The following is a 25,189-nucleotide window of genomic DNA, read 5'->3' on the forward strand; positions in this document are numbered from 1 at the left end:
AAGTAATTTCAGATAAAAAGAATAACCTACACATTTCATTCTCTAGAAACCTAATTTGGAAAAGCCATTAATGTAATTGTGGCAATTTTATAACCTCAAAAATGCCTTCACTGACCATAAGTGTTCTCACCCGAAGGAAAAGGAATACATGAAGACCGGTGAAATAATCTGCCCAAAAATTTGTGTTTAAAGTGATGTTGTCTTGCAGTTTTACTTGTTAAAATACATGAGGGTATAGAGGGTAAATTATTGTTAAAATTAGCAAATGCCGTGTGCAGAGAGATACTTCACTGAAAGTGCACTCACAGTTTGTCCTTTGGGAGAACCTTCCTCAGTCAGCTTCTCAAACATTTCTCTAGCTGCCTGGATATTCTGTGTTAGGTAATCACCAAACAAAAGTGCATATGACACTCTCTCCAGGGCCTTGGTATGGTTCATGCCTGCTGCCTTCTGAAGATACCGATATGCTCTTTAAATATAAAGAAGTAAAAAACAAATTAGCAGTGTTTTGGAACTGCTATTAACAGTTTTTTCAAAATCTACTAAAATGCAGCACAAATAATGTTATCATTCATAATAAAAACTTTCCTGATATTATTTCTGTTAAATCATATTATTTACATGTGTAGAAAATATTCTGGATATTTTGATAAAGTAGTAGTACTCCTATTACCTGAGTATCTTGGAATAGTCTAATTACACTAACAGTAATTCTAGAAAAATCTATTAAAAAGGTTAACTAGGTTTGCCATAAGAGAACTGTAATGTGATGATATTCAATAAATAATCCAATAATAGGTATTGCAATTTTGTGCACAGGCTACAATAAAAGTCAGCAAAAATGAAAAGGACATAAAATGTTAGTATATAATCACTTCTTTTATATTTTCAAAATGCAAATTCTTTAATTCCAGTTGAAAATTCCAAAGTAAAACCAAGAAACAAACAATATACTTAATGACAATTCCTTTTGTTTGTTTTAAGTTATGCTGAATCCTGAGTGTTATATGCACTCTTGATTCTTAAAACCTTATTTACAACCTTAGTCAATTATTTCCACTTTTCTCATTGTTCATTCTTGTGATCAATATTTATAATCTTATATAAACAAATTAAATTTGATAAAAATCATAATATGAATGTGTACGAACCATGTCATTTTCTGGGAACTTATGAAATCTGTGTCTCTGGCAGTACAGTTTTTTTTAAAAAAAGCACTTCGCTTGTTTTCTCAGTAATAGCCTACATTGGGAGAAAAAGGATACATACTCTCTTTTTTGGCTTTTTTTATTGCTTCCATTGAGGATTTTCATTCCAGTCTGATACATCTTTTCTGCTTCTTGCATCTGCCTTCTCTTAGTAGCCTCTTCTTCAGCTAAAAATAAAATGTCACATGCATTTAAATGGATTTTAATGCTATTCCAATTATTTATCAAACATTGGAATTGACTCCTTCTTTGGGAAGGTCATACAAACACAACAAATGATCTTTCACTAGTTTTAAGTGTGAGTGGCATTTACTGACATGACTTAAAAATTACAAAATTGGGCTGTGGTTGTGGCTCAGTGGGAGAGTATTTGCTTGTACATGTTGGGTACTGGGTTTTTTCCCCAGCACCACATAAAACTAAATAAACAAAATAAAGGTATTGTGTCCATCTGCAACTAAAAAAAAAAAAAAAAAAAAAAAAAACCAAAAACAAAAAATACAAAATTCATTGAAAAATCAGTTTCTTTTTGAGAAAGCAATACTAAGCTGCTTTTAAAGTGTACATTTCTGTTATTAATACTGACATTTTATATATAATTCAACTAAGATTTCAGATTATATGCCAAGGCCAGCTAAAATAAGAACAGAAAGATATTAGATAATAACAGTAAAATACTGTTGTAGACAAAGGATACCTTGGCCCTATCTGAAATCCATATTTTTACAAAGGTAAGTATTTAATTACATAATAAAAATTATATTTAATTTATATAATAAAAACTATATTTTTATTAAATACAGATCCAAATTTAATGTTCAAGTTCCTTAATTTTCTCATATTCTCTACTATCACACTGAAAATCACAGAATTGTTATAGATTATTCAAAAATTAATTTGCTACTGTAATATATATATATATATATATATTTTTTTTTTTTTTTTTGCGGTGCTGGGGATTGAACCCAGGGCATTGTGCTTTCGAGGCAGGCACTCTACCAACTGAGAATCTCCCCAGCCCTGTAATATAATTTTAAACAGACACAGAGATCATCAAAAGACATATATTTCATTAAGATTTTAAACAAACACAAATGGATTCTTGTACTACAGAAAAATCTGATGTATTAAACTGGAGTTGCCAGTCATACTGGCTTATATCCAAAGATGGACTATATTTGATATTGTTTTCTAGGAATACCCAAATATTGCATCAGAGTCATTATGCTAAAAATGTTAATTGGTATTAAAAGTGGGTCTGTTCAAGATTTTTGTAGTTCTTTTATAATTAGAAAGTTCCCCTGAAAACACAGCTTGCCTGTAGAGGTTGGTCCCTTTATACTAACATTTATACTTGGTATGATTAATAAATTGTATTTGTCAAAAATTATCTTGGCACAGCATACTTCACTCAAAATATTTAAAATAGGAATTAGTTTTCTTCTAATCACTATTAACTGTCATCATAACTGTCTGTTTTCTTTACTGCCAACAATGTTTTGTGCTAATTAATGCAGCAACCTTGCCTAAAGGGTTTATGGAACTACCTGTGCACACAAACTAAAAACCTTTTAATAAGACATGACTGTAATAAGCTGAGTGTTAGTCTGAAAACAAAGGCAGCACATGCTTTCAGTTTTGAAATTCATTCATTAAGGCTGTAACTGGTCAGTTGGCCATTCCTGACCAAGGTGGAAAAGGATGGCTCCAAAAAGGCCTTCAAGATGTTGCCCTAAACATAAAGCAACACGGATGAGCCTCCGGTTGAGCAATACTTACTTTCACAGAAGCCCCACTTCTCATCTGTTTTGTAGTCATAGGTTGTTGCACACCATAGTCTGCCATCTTCCCTCCCATCTGATGTACATTCATCGTATTCTTTATCCAGGAAAAGAAAAGGGAAGTGGCAGGGCTCTCCATGTGCTGTGCCTTCAATGGCAGTCAAAGCTGAAAGAAAAGTAATAAAATCTAAACATGAACCATGACTCTGGTATTCATGGTTTCAATGCTGTTGATTTCAATTCTTAGAATATGAAGGTGAAGAAGATACTTAATATATGAATGGTAAAGGGGAACCTAAAAGGGCCAGCACTGATTTTTTTTTTTTTTTTGGGTGCTGGGGATCGAACCCAGGGCCTTGTGCTTACAAGGCAAGCACTCTACGACTGAGCTATCTCCCCAGCCTCAAGCACTGATTTTTGATGAGGGAGGACCTGAGGTTGAGTCAACAGGTGAGCACTATCAGGTGACTACTCACATCTACATCTAGCCCAAACTTTTTGAGATAAACCTTAGAATGTTCAGTCAACCAGAAAACTTCTGCCCAACAAGGGAGCAAACAATAAGGCAAAATACAACTGAATCAATTCCAGTGCTCAGCATAACTCCTTTTTTCCTAAATGTCATGTCAATTTCTTTAAGAGAACAAAGGTATACAGGGAAAATGCTCCCCAATCTAATACACTTGTCTGTGATCCCATAGCATTTTAGTACAGCACTTATCATATGTCCAGGGACTTTTTTTTTTTAATCATAATCTAGCTCCCACTAAATTTTTTACATGATGCCTATCATTTAAGGTAATAAGAATTCAAGAAATCACAGCTACTATTGTTATTCTTGGCACCCTCACTCTGAAAGGTTGGAAAGTATCCCTCTTTCCTTTCCAGTGTAGAAAAAGGGCATGTTCTAAATTACCTCTTCACCTTTGATCCGTCCATGTTTTAAAGAAATTATCTCTAATGGAATTAACAGGCAAATTATCCTTCAGCAACAACCTGTGAGAAGTCATTCTGGATACAGATTTTTGAAATGGGCATCCCTAGGCACTGTTACTAGATCCAAATCTGTTTTGGAAAGACAGTATCTGTAGAACTGCAGCTTGTAAACTGAATTTCAAACCAAATAGCATATAATGGTTTAAAAGAACATTTATTTTTTTCTATGATAGTTGAAAATTTGTCTTAAAAACAAATAGCTTGGGGCTGAGGTGTGGATAGTGGAAGAGCACTTGCCTTGCCTGTGTGAGGCATTGGGGGGTAGGGTTCGATTCTTAGAACCACATATAAATAAATAAAATAAAAGATCCATTGACAATTAAAAATATAAAATTAAAAAAGAAATGAATAAAAGTTCATCAACAACAAAAAATTTAAAAAAATACCTTATTATAGAAATTCCAGTTCACCAAACTTATACTTTCATATAGAACTATACAGGAAAAATTAGAGATAGACAAAAAGATGTTGGCAGCAACAGGTGTTAGCATGCTGCTGATTCAGCACTAGCTGTAGCAGAAAGAACCTCCAGGATGCACCTGCTTCAATATAATCAAAACTGAAAGTTGTCAAAATAATGTGTTTAACAGCAAGTTACTAGAAAGAGAATTCTGAATCTCTTAGCTATTTCTCTAAGCAAAATTATAAAATGGAAACTGTTACTATCTTTTTTTTTGTATGGCACTAGGGATTGAACCCAGGGGTACTCTACCACTGAACCTTTTTAAATTTTACTCTGTTACAGGGTCTTGCTAAGTTGCCCAGGTTGACCTTCAATGTGTGATCTTCCTGCTTCAGTTTCTTGAGTAGCTGGGATTACAGGCATGTGACACTACACACAGCTGTTTCTACCTTTTAGACCTGTCTTAAAAATTTTAAAAGTTACTGACTGGGACTTCCTAATTTCAAATCATTTATCTCAAGGAAAAATTCCTCATGATAGTGTTAATTTCACTCATTTTTTTTTCCCCATGGAGAGAGTGTATAATGATTTCAAAGCTATCCTTTAAAAAACCTGTACAAGAATAGTATCAGTTTTAGAAACAAGGTAATCACTCTTTCAGTATGACCAAGCTGGTTGGTTATGCAATTTAAAATAGTGATGGCCAGCACAATTTGATACTTAAAATGAAAGGGGGAAAAATGTGACATTAAGTTAATTCTGTAGCTTTGTGTAAAACTTTAGATTTTCTAGATAAGGAACCATATTTGGGGTCTATGATGATGATGGTCTCACAATCTTTTTGAGCATTAAGAGTAAGATCCTTAATTTATGGCACATGAGAACTTATTGTATTGCTTTATATTTAAACTAGTAGAAATCTGCTCTTGCAAAGTCAATTAAAATTATTCAAGAAAGCCAGACATGGTGATGTACATCTGTAATCCCAGCAACTTGGGAGGCTGAGACAGGAGGATAGCAAGTTCCAAGCCAGCCTCAACAACTTAGTGAGGCCGTAAGTACCTTGGTGAGACCCTGCCTCAACATTAAAAAAAAAAAAAAAAAAAAAAAGGGCTGAGGATGTGGCTCAGTGGATTAAGCATCCCTGGGTGTAATCCCTAGTACCAAAAAACCAAAACAAACAAACAAACAAACAAATCAAAAAAAGAAAAAAAGAAAAAAAATCAAGAAAGCTAGAAAACAAAACAAAACAAAAACATTCAGCACTATTCAGCTAAGTAAATATGTATTTTCATACTACTAGTAAGAATATAAATTAGCACAATCTCTCTAAAAGGGACAGTTAGTCATATTTCTTAGGATTTAAAAGGTTTATATCTTTAGATGCAGTTTTTCTACTTCTAGAATTCTTATAGAAAACTCCCACAAGTATTCAAAGAGATTACATGTGAGAGAGATCTGTGCAGTACTGTAATTTTAAAAACTAAGACTGAATAGAAGTTTAGAAGTTCACTGAATCAGACAAAGGGGAATGAAGGAAAGGAGCAGGGATGGGAATAGAAAAGACAGAATTTTTCCTATCCTTATATATGAATACACGACCAAAGTAACTCCACATCATATATAACCACAATAATGAGATCCTAACTGGAACTGGTTATCCTTATTCTATGTATGTATAATATGTCAAAATATACTCTGTCATGTATATCCAGAAAGAATAAATTAAAAAAAGAAATTGTACAACACAGGAGCATTCTTAAAACTCCACTGTTAAATGAGTCATCAAATCAATTAAAAATATCAACCTGAAATAAAGCCTCAAAGATCTGTTGATAGCAGATTGGTCACATCAACTCTGGTACAGCCCTAAATAGAAACATGGGTATCATCAACACGAAAGGAATTAAAGGTAACTAGAAAGTAGTGTAGACAGGAAAAAGGACAGAAGGTCGAGTCCTGAGTCTCATGTTTCAATATTAGGCAGGTAGAGGAACCAGCAGCCAAGTAAAGAAAACATCTTCAGAGATGGGAACAAATAGTAGTGAGGCATTACTAAGATAAGGACCAAGAAATGACCAGATATCCACCAATTACAATGTGACTGGTGAAGGGATGATTTAGTGGTCTGGAGGGGGCTAACACCTCTTAGAGCTGGATTAGAGAACAGAAACACAGAAGTGAAATCAATGATTACAGACCACTCTCTCAAGGAATTATGCCATCAAGAGGAGTAGAGAAATAGGATGGTAACTGGAGGGGAACTTTAAGGAAGGTTTTTGTTTTTAATATATAAAATACAGCATGTTTGAAAGCTGAAGGAAAAAGTTCAAGAAAGAAAAACGTAAATGTGGCTAGACTGCTGTTATATATTGAATTAAATGTTTGGGGAATATAAACATACCCTGTACTCATTTTTAATTATAAAATAAAAACAAAACACAAAAAAGTTAGTTTGATCTATAGGAATAAACACCAAGAATTTACTTTGCAAAGTTCCCATTTTGAGAACTTTCACAGTGTCATTAAAGACTGATACTGTATCTATGAATTTAGATCAGTGTTCTGTTAAATAGAAGAAAATGAACCATTTATACTGCCTGTTTGAGGCAATCTCATGCTACTGTAAATAGCAACTGAATCAAGTATTTTTGTAGTCAAATGTAGTTGAAAAACAATTTGGGTTAAAAAGTTAGCAATCTCAAGACAACTGTAATAGTTTTTATCAATTTTATTAAACACCAAGATAAAAACTCCATCAACAAACCAATCATACACACACACACATAAAACTTCCCAGAGTACTAAAACAAAACACCTGTGTAGATGATTTAAGGGAAATAATACTTGTCATACTTGGTTTAAAGTAAATGGTGCAGCATGATCTCACTCATGTGAAATCTAAAAATGCTGATCTCATAAGTAGAGAGTAGAATGAAGGGTGGCTGCGAGGCCAGGTTGGCTGTGATGGGGGTGTGGGAAAGGTCAAAGGATACATACTTATAGTTAGAAGGAATAAATTTCAAGAAATCTATTGTATTTCAAGGTGACTATAATCAATAATGATATACTATTATCTATTCTTAGCATAAAAATGACAGTGTAAGGGAAAGCACTGGTTAATTAGCAATATTTAACCATTCCACAATGTTATGGGCACTTCAAAACATTGTGTTATACATAACAAATAATACAATGTTATCTGTCAATTTTAAAAAATTAAAAACAAATAAATGAAAATAAAGCAAATGGTAAGGACAAATGAAACATTATTGTTGCCTGGGAAATATTTAGGGGAAAATACTAATGTTAAGTGATTTGTTACAGGCAGATTACTTTGCCTATACAGTTGTGAACTGCTAAACACAGTTGAAAAACTATGTGTAAACACTCACTACACTAAGGGAGTCATTGCTTTATAGATTAAAATGTATTTTTCAGAAGAAAAATGTCAGATAGAGATGAACAAAAATAAGATCAGAGTTCATACAAATCTCAACTCTATATGAAAAGAAACTAAACATAAAACAAAGAAACAAAACAAACACTGGCCCATATACCCAATACAAAGTGACAAACTTCATAACAATCAGGTGACAACATAGCCCAAAATCATACAGAGTAAAACTTGCCCAGGAAAACTGCTATTTAAGAACAATGAGTTTCTCTACACAATGGCTTAACAGGTAATTTGAGTTTCCGAGGCCCTGGTGGGAGCAGGCATGGGTTGGTTTTCCATAAGAATGATCTTCTAAAAGAGTTTTCTTGCAGAAATAATTTCTTATAAAAGCAAACCAAAGAAACAAGAGTAACAAAGTCTCTCCAGTTAAAGTCTGAACCCACTGCAGGCCATGGTCTATGCTTTCTTTCCCTCCTAACTTTTATCTGTTTGCTTACTAGGTGAAGGGCATTCCTTCCCTGCCATCCCCACTAAGCAAGAGGTAGAAACACCATTCTGTTACTCAACCAACTTGCTTCCTTTGGAACCTGATTTATTAAGTTTAAACTCAATTCCCTTTGTGCCACTAAAATATTTCATGATGTTGGTTATTCTATTTATTCATTTTTCTTTTTAGTGTTTAAAATTATAAGGATGATGTGCTCATTTTAGGAGATAATCCAAACAATAGAAAAGTGTACCAAATTAAAGAAAAATCAGTCATCTTTATCTACAACTTCAAATTCCTTTTCTCCAGAGGTAATGACAGTTAACAGAAAAGAAGTTTTGGACTGTTTTCATTTGTAAACCTGAAAAAAAAAAAAAAAGGGCATTTTTTTCACATAAAGGATCTGTTTTTTTAATTTTGTGTCTTAATTAATCTAATCATGATGCCCACATATTATTCTGGATGTTTCTGGAAGGTGACACTTGGATGAGATTAACTTTTATTTTATTTTAATGTTTTGTGGTACTAGGGATTTAGCCCAGGGGCGCTTTACCATAGAGCTACATCCCCAGACTGTTTTTGTTTTGTTTTTTGAGACAAGGTCTTGCTGAGTTGTTCAGGGTCTTGCTCAACTGCTGAAGCTGCCCTCACACTTGCACTCCCAAGAACCTGGGATTACAGGAGTGCACCCTGTGCCCAAGGAGAAAACATTTAAATTGGTAGACTTTGAGTAAAGTAGATTACCCTTTGTAATGTGGGTCAACCTCATCTAATAGATAAATACTAATTAGAACAAAGACCAACCTCTCCTGAACAAGAGGAGATTTGCTAGTAGACTGTCTGTGGTTCTGTTTTTCTAGCGAACCCTGACTAATACAGGCTCATACTACATGAATGTGTTAATCAGCTTTTTGCTGCTGTGACCAAAACACCCGACAAGAACAATGTAGAGGAGGAAAGATTTATTTTGGCTTAAGGTGTCAAAGGTCCCAGTTAATGGTCAGTCAGCTTGTCTGCAGAAACATCATGATGAAAGGGCATGGTAGAGGAGAGCTAATCAGTTCATGGCAGCCATGAAGTGGGGACAGGGGGCACTGGGGAGAGATATATAGTCCCTAAGGCCATACCCTGGTGACCTACTTCTTACACCCATGCCCACCTCCCTATCATTTTCTTCACTTCCCATTCAATGATTAAACCATCAAGTGGATTAATTCACTGGTGAAGCCAGAGCCCTCAAAATCTTATCTTTTCACCTCTGAACATTGCTGCATTGCTTTCTGTGGGACACTGCAGATCCAAACCATAACAGGGAATTATTTTATAATATGATGATTTCATTTACTATATCACTGACATTCTTCCATGAGGCAGAAAGGGCAGAAATGGCAGAGTTCTACCAGTGGGTTCTGGAGGGCTTTGGCTTTGCTAATTCAGGCACTCCTGAGGATCTAGGACCTAGAGGTGCAACTACCACCAGAATTGATCATGTGGAACAAACATGAGAATGAAGTCAATCTACTAAGGACAGTGAACAGGGGAGAAAGAAAGAGCTGGAGGTCCTGATGGCAAAAGCACTTAACCAACTACCTACTTGCCTACTTCTGGAGTTTTGTTTTTGCAAGCCAAATAAACCTTGGTTTCTACCACTATTTGATGAACTTAATTTGTAACCAATCACGTTCTTTTTAAAATGGCTACAAGTATTCTAAAACAGGGACTACCACAATGTAATCATTCCTCTCTTGATGGCAATTTACTCATTCAACAAACATCGATTGTGATGATGTGTATAAAATAGTTAACACAGAAGGCTATTATCCTTTGAAAAGCCTGCTTATATGGTAGGTCCTTGGATGATGTCCAGGAATTTAAGAATTTGGGAGAGTTCCTACCATTCTAACTTATGAAAGCTACTCACTGTGCCTAAATTGCTTGTATAAATGTATGGTTTATGTTCAACACCTATTTTTTCTTTAAGGAGTCTACAATTTTTGTATGTTCTAGGTAGACAGTGATTACATGAATAATCCCCAAAGCATAGGAACTATGTTTCTAATGAGTTTACCTGGTAGGCAGCATTTCTGAAGTACTGTCATGATTTGCTGCTGAGGGAGTCAAATATATTCTGTATGATGTGCCTGGGAGAAGACCTTTGGAAGCTTGTACCTTGTTTCCCCCAGACTTTGCCACATGTATCTTTTCCCTATGCTGATTTTTCTGTGTATACTTTTATTGTAATAAAACATAATCAAAAGACAGTAGAAAGAATTGGACATAACTTTCCTACATTCATATGTAGTACATGACAAGTTTAACTCCACATCATGTACAACCACAAGGATGGGAAGTTATACACCATGTATATATGTCAAAATACACTCTTCTATCTTGTATATCTAGAGAAGAATACAAAAATAAAAAATTATGTGGAACAAAAAAAAATCATAATCAAGTCCTGTTTCCTTCCAGCAAATCATCAAAACTTGGGATGGTCTTGGGCACCCTTGGCACAGCTGGCAACAGAAGTGGAATTTGTGAGAGTGACCCAGACTCACTGAGATATGGTGAAAGCACTGTTTTATTTATTTTATTTTATTTTATTTTTTGGGTGCTGGGGACCGAACCCAGGGCCTTGTGCTTATAAGGCAAGCACTCTACCAACTGAGCTATCTCCCCAGCCCCGAAAGCACTGTTTTAAAACGGGAAGGATAAGGGACAGCATATAATGATTCTTCAGTGTCCGAGTGGCTAGAGTTGCCCATGATATCAAAGTTGCAGCTGGGTAGCTCTCTGTTATCTGAGGTAAAAATACATGTGAGATCTGAAAATGACAGAACCAACTTTAGAAAGGTCGGTTTGCTTTGGCTGCTGTTGGCCCCACTGGTTATACTGAGGTGAAAAGAGAGTAGCCCAGGTGATGTGTGATGTTCTTTGATTTTCTTCTTTCCTCCAGTGGGAGGATAAAGGACCCTAAAGTTCCCTAGGCTAGGCCAAAAATGTTAAAAGCTTGCATTCTTCTCTAAGTAAGGGGAGAAACTAAACCAGGTCCCAGGGCTGGAGCAAAATTTTAGATAAATGGGGGCGGGGTAGGGGGAAGTGGGAGGAGGAAACACTCTAGCAGCTTTCTCCAGCGTGGCTGCTGCTGTTGCTACAGTAGCCTCCCTGCCTTCGCTGCATCACAGCCTGACTCTTACCTGGCAGCTATAAGGTTAATGTAGCAAATGCTGAACTTAACTACTGAGAGCTTGAGTAAACTGTACAAAATGGGAAAAAATGGATATTTTTAATAGTTTATGTATCTGGATATATGATAAAAATCAATTAAAAATATTAAACATTTATGATTTCAAAAATACTACATGAATCATCAAGGGAAGCTGTAAAAAAGAAATGTATCAGTGAGAACACAAATTACTTGCTTTCTGCCACCAGTGGGTGGGTTAGATTTTAAGCTCTGAGTACTGGAAACAGAATAAGTCTCTGTAGCTGATCATTCAGCTATAGAAAATGTGGATTTTCCCTGATTGAAGTCTCTGAAAAAAGGGAGATAATAAGAAAAAGAGATGCTCTACAAAAGAAGTCTTCAAAAACTGGTTTTCATTTGCTGATAAATTCGTGTGAGAGTTCAGGTATGTTTAAAGGCTGATGATTTTCCAACCTGATGGGTGTATTTTTGAGTAGGACGATTTGGACTCTGAACACTGACTAGCCAAAGTGGTTCAGAAAAGCCTTGCTTATCACCTGGACTTGTTAGCTCTGGAGCATCTCACTTCTGTTACTGCTGAACAAAAGTCTGCTGAACCCTGAATTCACTGACCTTAATTGCCTGATCTAAAACCTGACCTAAACTGCCTGGTGTAAGCTCAGCCTTAGGGTGAGCTGTGCTGAACTGAATGCCGGCATAGGCTCAATGAAGAGAACTCACACTCTGCAACCTTGCACATTTAGGATGCCTCTCTCTGGGGCCCTAAACTGAAAAAGTCATGAATGCTTGGTTGAACTGTCTGAGTCACATGAAAATGCCCACAGGAAAGAGTTTGTTCTTTGAAGGGATCACTTGAAATCCAGATGTACATTAGCTAGATATTTCTGATACAGAAACTGATGGCACTCTGAACATGTGATTACTTCCAAAAGTTCCAAGTTGGGACAGTGTCCATCACAGGGATCCTCTACTGTGAACAGGTCAGTCTGACTCCCTCTCAAGCATATCACACTGCTGCTGCCCCTTGTGTTTGCCTTCCCAATTAGCAGCAGTTTATAACAATGGAGTGACACCCTGACTCAGCTTCCTTCACCCCTTCCTGCTCCACACACCTCCATAAAATCTAATTTATTAAGTATGGCTGTTCTTTGAGGGACTCTTCTTTTCCAGGCTGTTCCCTGGATAAAAGACAGGGATGAAAGGGGTGCAAGGATATGATGCAAACCCATTTTGAATGTTTTGAAAGTCCAGGATTTTGCTCTGAATCAATTTATGAACATCAACTTTCTTGTGACATTGTATAAAAATGCTTTTCTGTGAAGATGTTTTTGACCCTCTTGCACACTCCATCCCCCCCAAAAAAAAGTTATGGATGAGATTAGGGGAAGACTGAAAAAATGTAAATTATGACCTCTTAATGGAAACAATGATTTTGTAATAACTGAGGAAAACAAATTGAAACCCCTGACCTGAGGAAGCAGGAGGAGCTGAGACAGCATTAGTGATCTTTGCTTTTTAAAACTATTCCTGAAGTTTCTACTGCTTCCTAAAGGAAAACTCTGTGTGCTTTTCCAAGTTGTTGGGGGAGAGAGTGAATTCACACTGTGAGCCCATGATTACACCTGACAGGGATGACTACAAAAAGCAAGAGGTGCTTGCACTTTCCACGTAGAAAACCTGTGGCTGTGGTTGAGACTCATGAGGTAGATGAACTAGGTGAGAGTAAAACAAGTGGAACCTATTGGCAGACCCAGTGAAACCAAGGACTGGACTAAGTTATTTGGGCTGGAGTAGGAACCCAAGGACAAGCTACCCATGGAGGGAGGCTACATGGTATCCTAACGTATGTCTTGCTTGAAGTGCCCAACAATTGTAAACTCTTGGGTTTCCAGGGTTATCATGGATACCCGTGGGACTGCACTCCTGACACTGCCCTGGTCCTGGACGGCTTTCAGGTCAGCTTCACCTCACTGGCTACAAGACATGCGTGCCTGAATTGATGGGACAGGTTAAAGAAGGATTAATACAGAAACTTGAGGAGGAAGCCACCTGGCTTTCTATAGACAAATTACAATTAATAGGATTTGTTTCAACTGGCTAAGTATACTTAGCCTACTAAGCAGAGGACTAAAAGGCATAACTAAAATCAGTACAGAAGGTTGGCCTCACTACTGCTGGGACTTACTGAGAATAAGTTTATTGTGAAGATACCTTGGTCAGTGACCAAGGGGGTAGATCAGGTAGTGTAGAGTTAAAGTAGCAAGTATAGGGGCTGGGGAGATAGCTCAGTTGGTAGAGTGCTTGCCTTGCAAGCACAAGGCCCTGGGTTCGATCCCCAGCACCCCCCCCCAAAAAAAGTAGCAGGTATAAACTTCTATCTTTCAAAAGACCTGCTTACAAGGGTTGCCCTTCTGTGAAATTAGAATTCTGCTGAGTTTTCACCATTCTAACTGATAATAGTGGCTCACCCATACTGTATAGCTTTATGCCAAACATCTGCTTTCCTTCTGAGAGTCTACAATTTTGGCATATGCCAGGTAGAGGGTGCCAACTTAACCCGCCCTCAAGAAAAACCCCATGATATCTTCCATGATAGAAAATGTCTGACATATGTTATTGTAACTCTTGCTGGGGAAATTAAGCACATCCTGTATGACTCTACTGGGAGAAAACTCTTAAAAGCTTACATGCAGTTTTCCCCAGACTTCACCCTATACACCTTTTCCTTGGCTGGTTTTGTTTTAGTGTAACAAATCACAGCTGTGAACACAACTACATGCTGACTCCTCTGAGTCTTTACTGTGAATCACTGAATCTGGGGCTGAGGTCTTAGAGATCCCTAACACAGTTGGAATAAGTGTAAGATGTTCAAGAAACACTAAGAAGGTGAGTGTGGCTGGAGTCATGCAAGTGAAGCTGGACAGAGGAAGGGCCTGATGATGTAAGGGCTTGTTAGTAAAGGTAAGTTTGGATTCTGAGCATGACAGGAAGCCATGGGAGGTTTCTGAGCAAAAGAAGAATCAGTGTGGTTGTGGTCAGGAATCTGACACATTAGGGAGAAAGAGTAAAAGCAGGGAGTCCAGATAGGAAGCTCTCATATCCAGAAACTCTTCAATCATCCCTGGTTAGTTCAGTAACTATTTCAGAAAGGGGAAATATACGTTCATCTTTAAGGATGAGCAGAAATTTGGCAGATGGATTTGTTTAAGGGGTAAGGAAGGCACTTTAAGCATGGGGGAGAACCTGAACAAAGGCCCAAGGCATAATTGCAGGGTATAGGTAAGGAACAGTGAAGGGTTGGTACTGCTGAGAAAAGAACTGCAGATAACGTTACAGAAGACAGCTGGCATGCCAGACACTGAAGACTCACGTATTTGGAACTGCATACACACAAAGTCATGCATAAATAATTATTATATATGTGTAAGAGCGTAAGCCTTTTCATGTACTAAGAAGAAATTAAAAATGAATATCAATCATTAATGAAAACTAAAACAAATTAAAATGAGTCTAAATGTTTATAAAGTTGTTGGTATAACCACACAGAAAATTACTCAAGTGATTTTAAAACACTTATAAATCCCTACTAAAATATATACTAAGGACAAAAAGAACTACAAAGAAATCTCAGGGCTGGGGATATAGCTCAGTTGGTAGAGTGCTTGCCTTGCAAGCACAAGGCCCTGGGTTCAATCCCCAGCACCACAAAAAAAAAAAAAAAAAAAAAAAAAATCTCAGACTGCATTCAGTGGCCCCATAGTCAGTGGTAAGGTCGCCGCTGTTCTTTTGAAACTATACATGCATATAGATTAGGATAAAGCAATATAACATTAATGTCATTAGAAATTAAGAATGCCAGCATCAACAAAAAAGAACACAAATGTAAAAGGAAACAAACAAAAGTCTGGATGGGTGGAATAGCTAGTGGCAGTTGTGCAATCTGTTCTCTCCTCTTACTGGTCCAAGAAATAGAGATGACTTAGTCAAATTACTTTAGAAACATGCTAATGAGGGGCCTCCTGGTAAGCACATTAAAAGTATCTACTACAGGAACAGTGCTTACTCACTGAATGCTTCAGCAGGATGGAGTTGGTCTGTTTAGAATGCTCACTGTGCATAAACCTGGGATGTATACTGTAGGCATGACTACCTAGAAAATGTCAAAAATCACACAATTACCAAGAACATACTAGAGATGTCTCATGATCAAGACAGCTCTTTTGTAGAAGTGACACTCACATGTATCACTCAGAGATCTGGCAAGTTAAGACCCAGGCCAGAGCCCTAAACTGAGGCAAGAAAGGACATGGGCAAAGCTCTGGCAATCTCGGTCTTCTCTTTGCTTTGACTGTCTTGTGACAATTATATTTTTGAAAATATGAATCAAATTTGTTACTGGATAGGAGCTCTGACTGTTCTCAGTTCAATTTGTCAACCCAACCCTTTGCACTGCCTCACCTATGATATTTAATTTGAATTGGAATTATTAGTATGAATATTTCCTAATTCTATCTACCAAAGAGCTCAGTGGTCAAACACATCCCCAAGGCTTCAACAGTAGAATATAAACCATGAAAATTAACTCAGGTTCCTTGGAAAAACACTGGGATTAATTTCTGAGTTAGGAAATGTATTAAGATGAGTTTGAGACATCTTGGCCTGCCTGAAAAATTTATGAAAATTAAAAGGTCATGAAAAAAGTTATGAAAGTCAAAAGGACAAAGGAATAAACTTAAAAAAAGGTTCCCAAAGCCCCAAAATGGGATGATCTGAGAAACAAAAGAGAATGACTATAATATGGTAAAACATAAATTCATAAAAATCTATGAATTTTCAATAATCCTTGTGATATTTTGAAATGTATGTTTAGCATTCCTTCCAATTTTCTCACATATAGTTCCTAAAATCCTTAGAATCTCTAAATTGATAGATTATCTTCTGTTTGCTAAAGAGATGACTGGAAGCTGGGGGCTCCTAGACAGTCAAGACGGGGGCTTGTTGCCAGGGGAACCATGTGATTGGAACTTTAAGTCCCACCCTTCAGAGGGGCTGAAAGTTGAGCTTAAAAAAATGAGTGGCAAATGAGTTATCAGCCATGCTTACATAATGAATCTTCCACAAAAACCCCACAGGACTGAGTTCTGAGAGCTTCTGGATTGTTGAACACATGTAAGTTCTTGGAGGAGGGCATACTCAGAGAGGGTGGGAAGCTCTGTTCTTCTCTAGCTCACTTTCTGCTCTAGCATATTACCTGAACCCAAAGAAGAGATCATGAGAACTCCAAATTACAACCTGTTAATCAGAACTTGGGCACAACAACCTGAGGCTTGCAACTCACATGTGAGGTGGGAGAAGGGAAATATTCTTGTGGGACTCATCCATCTCTCGACCTGTGGGACCTGATGCTCTCTCCAGTAGACTGAGTTAAACCAGAGGGCACCCAGATGGTGTCCAATGGGAACTCTACTATCCAGGGCCTGCTTGATATGTGGAGAAATATTCCCACATATCTGGTATGAGAAATGTTTAATGAGTATAGAAAAACATACTTTGTTTTCCCCCTCTATCCTTAACAATGCTCAAAAACAAAACAAAGCAACAAACAATACAAAAAAAAATGTACATCTTTGGTCTTTGTTGGAAGGGCATCGATTTATTATTTGAAAACATTTCAAGGGAAAAACTATCAACAATTTATCCCGCTTGCTCCAAATATTCAAGAGGGAAAATTCTCTATAAAAGAATCCAAAGTAACCAATGCAGTAGGAATGGTAGAAAGTATCATGGCTTTGTAACCCCAAATGGTTTTTATCCAGAAAATAAACACAAATGGTTGTCAGAACTTCTAGGCAAAAGGTCAAAGAAGCAATCTGGTATAGCTGAATCAAGGGAATACCAATTGATCTCACTGATGAATCTTATTATCACCAAAAGTGGGACATCAGATACTATAGGCCTCCCAAAGTAAGGCACTAGGTACATACCACCACCTATGAAATATATTCAACAAAAAAACAGAACCAAATATATCCACGCCTCTAGAGTTAACTTCCAGTTTATAGAATATACAGCAAATAGTAGAATAAACTAAAATAACAATACAAGGATACAACCTACTCAATCTAAAACTGTATAGCACAAAGGACACTATTTTCTTAAATACAATGACACTTACAAAGAACGGCAGGAGACTGCTACAGATTATGATAAACATAAGCTCTTACTTAGCCTGGATACTGATTCAAACAAATCAATTATAAAAAGACATCTGATGGAATATTACTAAGCCTTGAAGAAGAATGAAATTATGGCATTTGCCAGTAAATGGATGGAGTTGCAGAATATCACGCTAAGCAAAATAAGCCAAACCCAAAAAACCAAAAGTTGAATGTTTTCTTTGATATGCAGATGCTAATTCACAATAAGGGGGGTGTTAGGAAAAAAGAATTACTTTAGATTAGATAGAGGGGAGGCAAGGGAGGGGAGGGGGTATGAGTGTAGGAAGGATAGTAGAATGAAATAAGACATTATTACCCTATGTACATATATAACTGTATGACCACTGGGATTCTACATCATGTATAACCAGAAGAATGAGAAATTATACTCCATTATATATGATGTATCAGAGTGCATTCTACTGTCATGTATAACTAATTAAAACAAATTTAGGAGATCCAAGATGGCGGCCTAGAGGGAGACTGCACCCCCGGTCGCTCCAGAACCCAGGAGCTAAGAGGGGGAGGCATAGAGAGACTCGGACTGAAATAGAGCCACGGGTGAGTCTGCCCACTGGGTAAAGCTCAGCCCGGGTGGCAGGCCCAGATAGAGGTGGCTTAGCGGAGCCGGGCAGGGCAGCTAGAGTCATCCACAGGCAGTCCTGCGCACTCCGGCGGTGGGCCCTGCCCACACAGCCAGCTTCTCCAGGTTCTCGGAACGGAACTGGCCCGCTAGTGAGAGCCTGTCTGAACAGAGCAGGCTCCGAGTCCCGGAGCCGCTGCAGTGCAGTGTACTCCTGCAAAGAACCAGCGGAGAGCCTCGATCTGCAATCAGCCTCAGGGATAAGGGCAGGGCAGCCGGAGACCTCTTCAGGCGGCTCTGCCCACTCCGGCTGCGGGCTCTCTTCACGGGGCGATCCAAGATGGCGGCCTAGAGGGAGACTGCACCCCCGGTCACTCCACAACCCAGGAGTTAAGAAGGGGAGGCATTGAGAGACTCGGACTGAAGTGGAGCCACGGGTGAGTCTGCCCACTGGGTAAAGCTCAGCCCGGGTGGCAGGCCCAGATAGAGGTGGCTTAGCAGAGCCGGGCAGGGCAGCTTGAGTCTTCCCAAGGTAGTCTTCCACACTCCGGCAGTGGGCTCTTCCCACACGGCCAGCTGCACGGTGCAGGCCCACAGTGAGAGCATTTCCGCACAGAGCCAGTTCCAAAACGTGGAACCAGTAGGGGGCTAGGGGCAGTATTCTTCGAATGAGCTGCTTTATCAGATTCCTCCAAGACATCAGGCTACTGAAGGCTGGGAGGTGATACACTGGAAATCTACTGGGACACTATAAGCCAATAGTGGAAAACTGCAATATCTCAGGGTCCCACTGACAACTGACCATTATGAGAAAACAAGGGAAGAAAATGTCCCAAACAAACCTAGATACTACATCAATAAAACCCAATGACAGCACAGCAGAAGAAATGTCAGAAAGGGAGTTCAGAATGTACGTAATTAAAACGATCAGGGAAGCTAATGAGGAGATGAAAGAGCAAATGCAGGCATTGAAGGAGGAGATGAAAGAGCAAATGCAGGCATTAAATGATCGCACCAATCAACAGTTAAAAGACCAAATACGGGAAGCAAGAGATCATTTCAATAAAGAGTTAGAGATACTGAAAAAAAACCAAACTGAAATCCTTGAAATGAAGGAAACAATAAACCAAGTTAAAAACTCCATAGAAAGCATAACCAATAGGATAGAACACCTGGAAGACAGAACCTCAGACATTGAAGACAAAATATTTAACCTTGAAAACAAAGTTGAACAAGCAGATAAGATGGTAAGAAATCATGAACAGAATCTCCAAGAACTATGGGATATCATGAAAAGGCCAAATTTGAGAATTATTGGGATTGAGGAAGGCTTAGAGAAACAAACCAAAGGAATGAACAATCTATTCAATGAAATAATAACAGAAAATTTCCCAAATCTGAAGAACGAAACGGAAAACCAAGTACAAGAGGCTTATAGAACTCCAAACATACAAAATTACAACAGACCCACACCAAGGCACATTATTATGAAAATACCTAACATACAAAATAAAGACAGAATTTTAAAGGCCGCGAGAGAAAAGAATCAAATTACATTCAGAGGGAAACCAATAAGAATATCAGCAGATTTTTCAATCCAGACCCTAAAAGCTAGAAGGGCCTGGAACAACATATACCAAGCCCTGAAAGAAAATGGATGCCAACCAAGAATCTTATACCCAGCAAAACTTACCTTCAAATTTGACGATGAAATAAGATCCTTCCATGATAAACAAAAGCTAAAGGAATTTACAAAAAGAAAGCCAGCATTACAGAACATTCTCAGCAAAATATTCCATGAGGAAGAGATGAAAAACAACGATGCAAATCAGCAACAGGAGGCGCTAGCCTAAAGGAATAGCCAAATAAAGGAGAAACCAAATCATGTCAAAAACAAATATGAGTCAATTGACTGGGAATACAAATCATATCACAATAATAACCCTGAATGTTAATGGCCTGAATTCATCAATCAAAAGACACAGACTGGCAGATTGGATTAAAAAGAAAAATCCAACAATATGCTGCCTGCAAGAGACTCATCTCATAGAAAGAGACACCCATAGACTAAAGGTGAAAGGATGGGGACAAACATACCATGCACACGGACACAGCAAAAAAGCTGGAGTATCCATCCTCATCTCAGATAATGTGGACTTCAAACCAAAACTAGTCAGAAGGGATAAAGAAGGACATTACATGCTGCTTAAGGGAAGCATAAATCAGCAAGACATAACAATCATAAATATCTATGCCCCGAACATTGGCTCATCCACGTACGTCAAACAAATCCTTCTCAATTCCAGAAATCTAAGAGACCACAACACAAAAATACTAGGCGATTTTAACACACCTCTCTCACCACTGGATAGATCGTCCAAACAAAAATTGAATAAAGAAACTATAGATCTCAACAACACAATCAGCAATTTAGACTTAACGGACATATATAGAATATACCATCCAACAAAGAATGAATACACTTTCTTCTCAGCAGCACATGGATCCTTCTCTAAAATAGACCATATTTTATGCCACAAAGCTACTGTTAGTAAATACAAGAAGATAGAGATACTACCTTGCACTCTATCAGATCATAATGGATTGAACTTAGAAATAAATGACAGAATAAAAAACAGAAACTTCTCCAATACCTGGAGACTAAATAATACACTATTATATGATGAATGGATAACAGAAGACATCAGGAGGGAAATAAAAAAATTCTTAGAAGTAAACGAGAACAAAGACACATCATATCAAAATCTCTGGGACACTATGAAAGCAGTACTTAGAGGAAGATTTATTTCATGGGGTGCATTCAAAAAAAGAAGTAGAAATCAACAAATAAACGAGTTAACACTACAGCTCAAAGCACTAGAAAAAGAAGAGCAGACCAATACCAAAAGTAGTAGAAGACAGGAAATAGTTAAAATCAGAGCCGAAATCAACGAAATTGAAACAAAAGAAACAATCGGAAAAATTAACAAAATAAATAGTTGGTTCTTTGAAAAAATAAATAAAATTGATAAACCCTTAGCCACACTAACAAAGAGAAAGAGGGAGAAAACTCAAATTACTAAAATTCGGAATGAACAAGGAAACATCACAACAGACACGAGTGAAATACAAAACATAATTAGAAGCTATTTCGAAAATCTATACTCCAACAAAACAGAAAACCTCGAAGACATCAACAAATTTCTAGAGACATATGAACTACCTAAACTGAACGAGGAGGACATACACAACTTAAATAAACCAATTTCAAGCAATGAAATAGAAGAGGTCATCAAAAGCCTACCAACAAAGAAAAGTCCAGGACCAGATGGGTTCTCAGCCGAGTTCTACAAAACCTTTAAAGAAGAGCTCATTCCAATACTCCTCAAACTATTCCATGAAATAGAAGAGGAGGGAACCCTACCAAACTCGTTCTATGAAGCCAATATCACCCTGATACCTAAACCAGACAGAGACACATCGAGGAAAGAAAATTTCAGACCAATATCCTTAATGAACATCGATGCAAAAATTCTCAACAAAATTTTAGCAAATCGCATACAAATATATATTAAAAAGATAGTGCACCACGATCAAGTGGGTTTTATCCCAGGGATGCAAGGTTGGTTCAACATTCGGAAATCAATAAATGTCATTCACCATATCAACAGACTTAAAGTTAAGAATCACATGATTATTTCAATAGATGCAGAAAAAGCATTTGATAAAATACAGCATCCCTTCATGCTCAAAACACTAGAAAAAATTGGGGTAATGGGAACATTCCTAAACATTATAAAGGCCATCTATGCTAAGCCCATGGCTAATATCATTCTAAATGGTGAAAAACTGAAAGCGTTCCCCCTAAAAACTGGAACAAGGCAGGGATGCCCTCTTTCACCGCTTCTATTCAACATCGTCCTTGAGACTCTAGCCAGAGCAATCAGACAAACCAAAGAAATTAAAGGGATACGAATAGGAAAAGAAGAACTCAAACTATCCCTGTTCGCTGATGACATGATTATATATTTAGAGGAACCTGGAAATTCCACCAGAAAACTTTTAGAACTCATAAGTGAATTCAGTAAAGTAGCAGGTTACAAGATCAATGCTCATAAATCCAATGCATTTTTATACATAAGTGATGAATCTTCAGAAAGAGAAATTAGGAAAACTACCCCATTCACAATAGCATCGAAAAAAATAAAATACTTGGGAATCAATCTCACAAAAGAGGTGAAAGACCTCTATAATGAGAACTACAGAACACTAAAGAAAGAAATTCAAGAAAACCTTAGAAGATGGAAAGATCTCCCATGTTCCTGGATAGGCAGAATTAATATCGTCAAAATGGCTATACTACCTAAAGTGCTATACAGATTCAATGCAATTCCAATTAAAATCCCAATGATGTACCTTGCAGAAATAGAGCAAGCAATTATGAAATTCATCTGGAAGAATAAAAAACCTAGAATAGCTAAAGCAATCCTCAGTAGCAAGAGCGAAGCAGGGGGTATTGCAATACCAGATCTTCAACTCTACTACAAAGCAATAGTAACAAAAACGGCATGGTATTGGTACCAAAATAGACAGGTAGATCAATGGTACAGAATAGAGGACATGGACACAAACCCAAATAAATACAATTTTCTCATACTAGACAAAGGTTCCAACAATATGCAATGGAGAAAAGATAGCCTCTTCAACAAATGGTGCTGGGAAAACTGGAAAACTATATGCAATAGAATGAAATTAAACCCCTATCTCTCACCCTACACAAAACTCAACTCAAAATGGATCAAGGACCTCGGAATCAGACCAGAGACCCTGCATCTTACAGAAGAAAAAGTAGGTCCAAATCTTCAACTTGTTGGCTTAGGATCAGATTTCCTTAACAGGACTCCCATAGCACAAGAAATAAAAGCAAGAATCAACAACTGGGATAGATTCAAACTTAAAAGCTTTCTCTCAGCAAAGGAAACTATCAGAAATGTGAAGAGAGAGCCTACAGAGTGGGAGAATATCTTTGCCAACCATACCTCAGATAGAGCGCTAATTTCCAGAATCTATAAAGAACTCAAAAAACTCTACACGAAGAATACAAATAATCCAATCAACAAATGGGCTAAGGAAATGAACACACTTCACAGAAGAAGATGTACAAGTAATCAACAGATATATGAAAAAATGTTCAACATCCCTAGTAATAAGGGAAATGCAAATCAAAACTACCCTAAGATTTCATCTCACCCCAATTAGAATGGCGATTATCAAGAATACAAGCAACAATAGGTGTTGGCGAGGATGTGGTGAAAAAGGAACACTCATACATTGCTGGTGGGGTTGCAAATTAGTGCAGCCACTCTGGAAAGCAGTGTGGAGATTCCTCAGAAAGCTTGGAATGGAAACACCATTTGACCCAGCTATCCCACTCCTTGGCCTGTACCCAAAGGACTTAAAATCAGCATACTACAGAGATACAGCCACATCAATGTTCATTGCTGCTCAATTCACCATAGCCAGATTGTGGAACCAACCTAGATGCCCTTCAGTTGATGAATGGATAAAGAAACTGTGGCATATTTATACAATGGAATATTACTCCGCAATGAAGAATGATAAAATTATGGCATTTGTAGGCAAATGGTCGAAATTGGAGAATATCATGCTAAGTGAGATAAGCCAATCTCAAAAAACTAAAGGACGAATGATCTCGCTGATAAGCGGATGAGGACATATAATGGGGGGTGGGACGGGCTAGCATTAGGTTTAGGGTTAGGTTTAGAGTTAGGCTAAGGAGAGCGGTAAGAATGAAGGAAAGAAGGACTGTGTAGAGGGAAAAGAGGGGTGGGAGGGGTGGGGGGGAGGGGAAAAATAAAATAAACATCATTACCCTATGTAAACGTAAAAAAAAAAAAAAAAAAAAAAAAAAAAAACAAATTTAAAAAAAGACATCTGAAACAAGTGGGAAAATTGAATAGTCTGGGTATTAGGTGCTAAAGGAATAAAAACTAACTTTATGGTTTTTGTTATAAAAATAATCTTACTTTTAGAGATACATACAACAGTAAAAGAACATGTGGAATCTGCTTTAAAATTCTCTAGAAAAGAAAAAAAAGGCAAGAGTGTATGGGGTGGTAAAGATGAAACTAGAACAGCAGAATGTTGACAGATGTTGAAGCTGGGTGATAGGTTGGTATGAGGGGGTCATTTTACCCTCCACTTCTGTGCATGTTTAAGACTCTTCCTAATACAAAATAAAAAGGAATGAATTAAACTAAAATACATGGCAAAACTTTAAAATAGTCATATATATTTGGCTAGGTAAAGGAAAAAATGTTAGTCTCAAAAGAAGTAAACAGGATTATTTTTCTGAAAAGTAATTTAATAATTATGTATATATTTTTAAAATTTATATTTAACCCAGCAAAATTTACTTTTAAGAATTCTAAGAAAGCCTGGTATGGTAGCACATGCCTACAATCCCAGCTACTTGGGAGGCTGAAGCAGAATAATTCCAAGTTTGAGGCCAGACTGGACAACTTAGTGAGACCCTGTCTCAAAATAAAAGGACTGGAGATGTAGCTCAGTAGTAAAGCATCCCAGGTTCAATTCTCAGTACCAAAAAAAAAGATTCTGAGAAAATTGTCATGGATATGCATAAAGATACGATTTAAATGATCTCACAGCAGAACACAGTAAACAACATATTTCTAAGTTATGGTAAATTTATGTAATTTTTTTTATAGCCATTAGCCATCAAATTGTAAAAGAGTAATAACATGGGAAAATGTTCATGGCAAACTGTTAAGTACAAATTGCAGGCTATAAAATAGTATGGACATTTTAACCAAATTTAGTTTTCTTAAAAGTTCAGAGAGTTGAAGTTTAGATAATATTGCTCA

At 37.3% G+C, this 25,189-nt stretch overlaps 1 protein-coding gene across 1 annotated transcript in view; it reads right to left on the minus strand.

The window, feature by feature from the left end:
* The window catches only part of Sel1l (SEL1L adaptor subunit of ERAD E3 ubiquitin ligase), a 65,833-nt gene that overhangs the window by 32,612 nt on the left and 8,032 nt on the right, over nt 1-25,189 (minus strand). The window contains exons 4-6 of the mRNA XM_047538993.1: nt 2,988-3,155; nt 1,270-1,375; nt 307-469 (exon numbers count right to left, since the gene is read on the minus strand). Of these exons, the coding sequence (XP_047394949.1) occupies nt 307-469; nt 1,270-1,375; nt 2,988-3,155 (437 nt within the window). The remainder of the gene's footprint in view (nt 1-306; nt 470-1,269; nt 1,376-2,987; nt 3,156-25,189) is intronic.

The sequence above is a fragment of the Sciurus carolinensis genome, chromosome 2 (genome assembly GCF_902686445.1).
Source record: "Sciurus carolinensis chromosome 2, mSciCar1.2, whole genome shotgun sequence".
NCBI classification, from domain to species: Eukaryota; Metazoa; Chordata; class Mammalia; order Rodentia; family Sciuridae; genus Sciurus; species Sciurus carolinensis.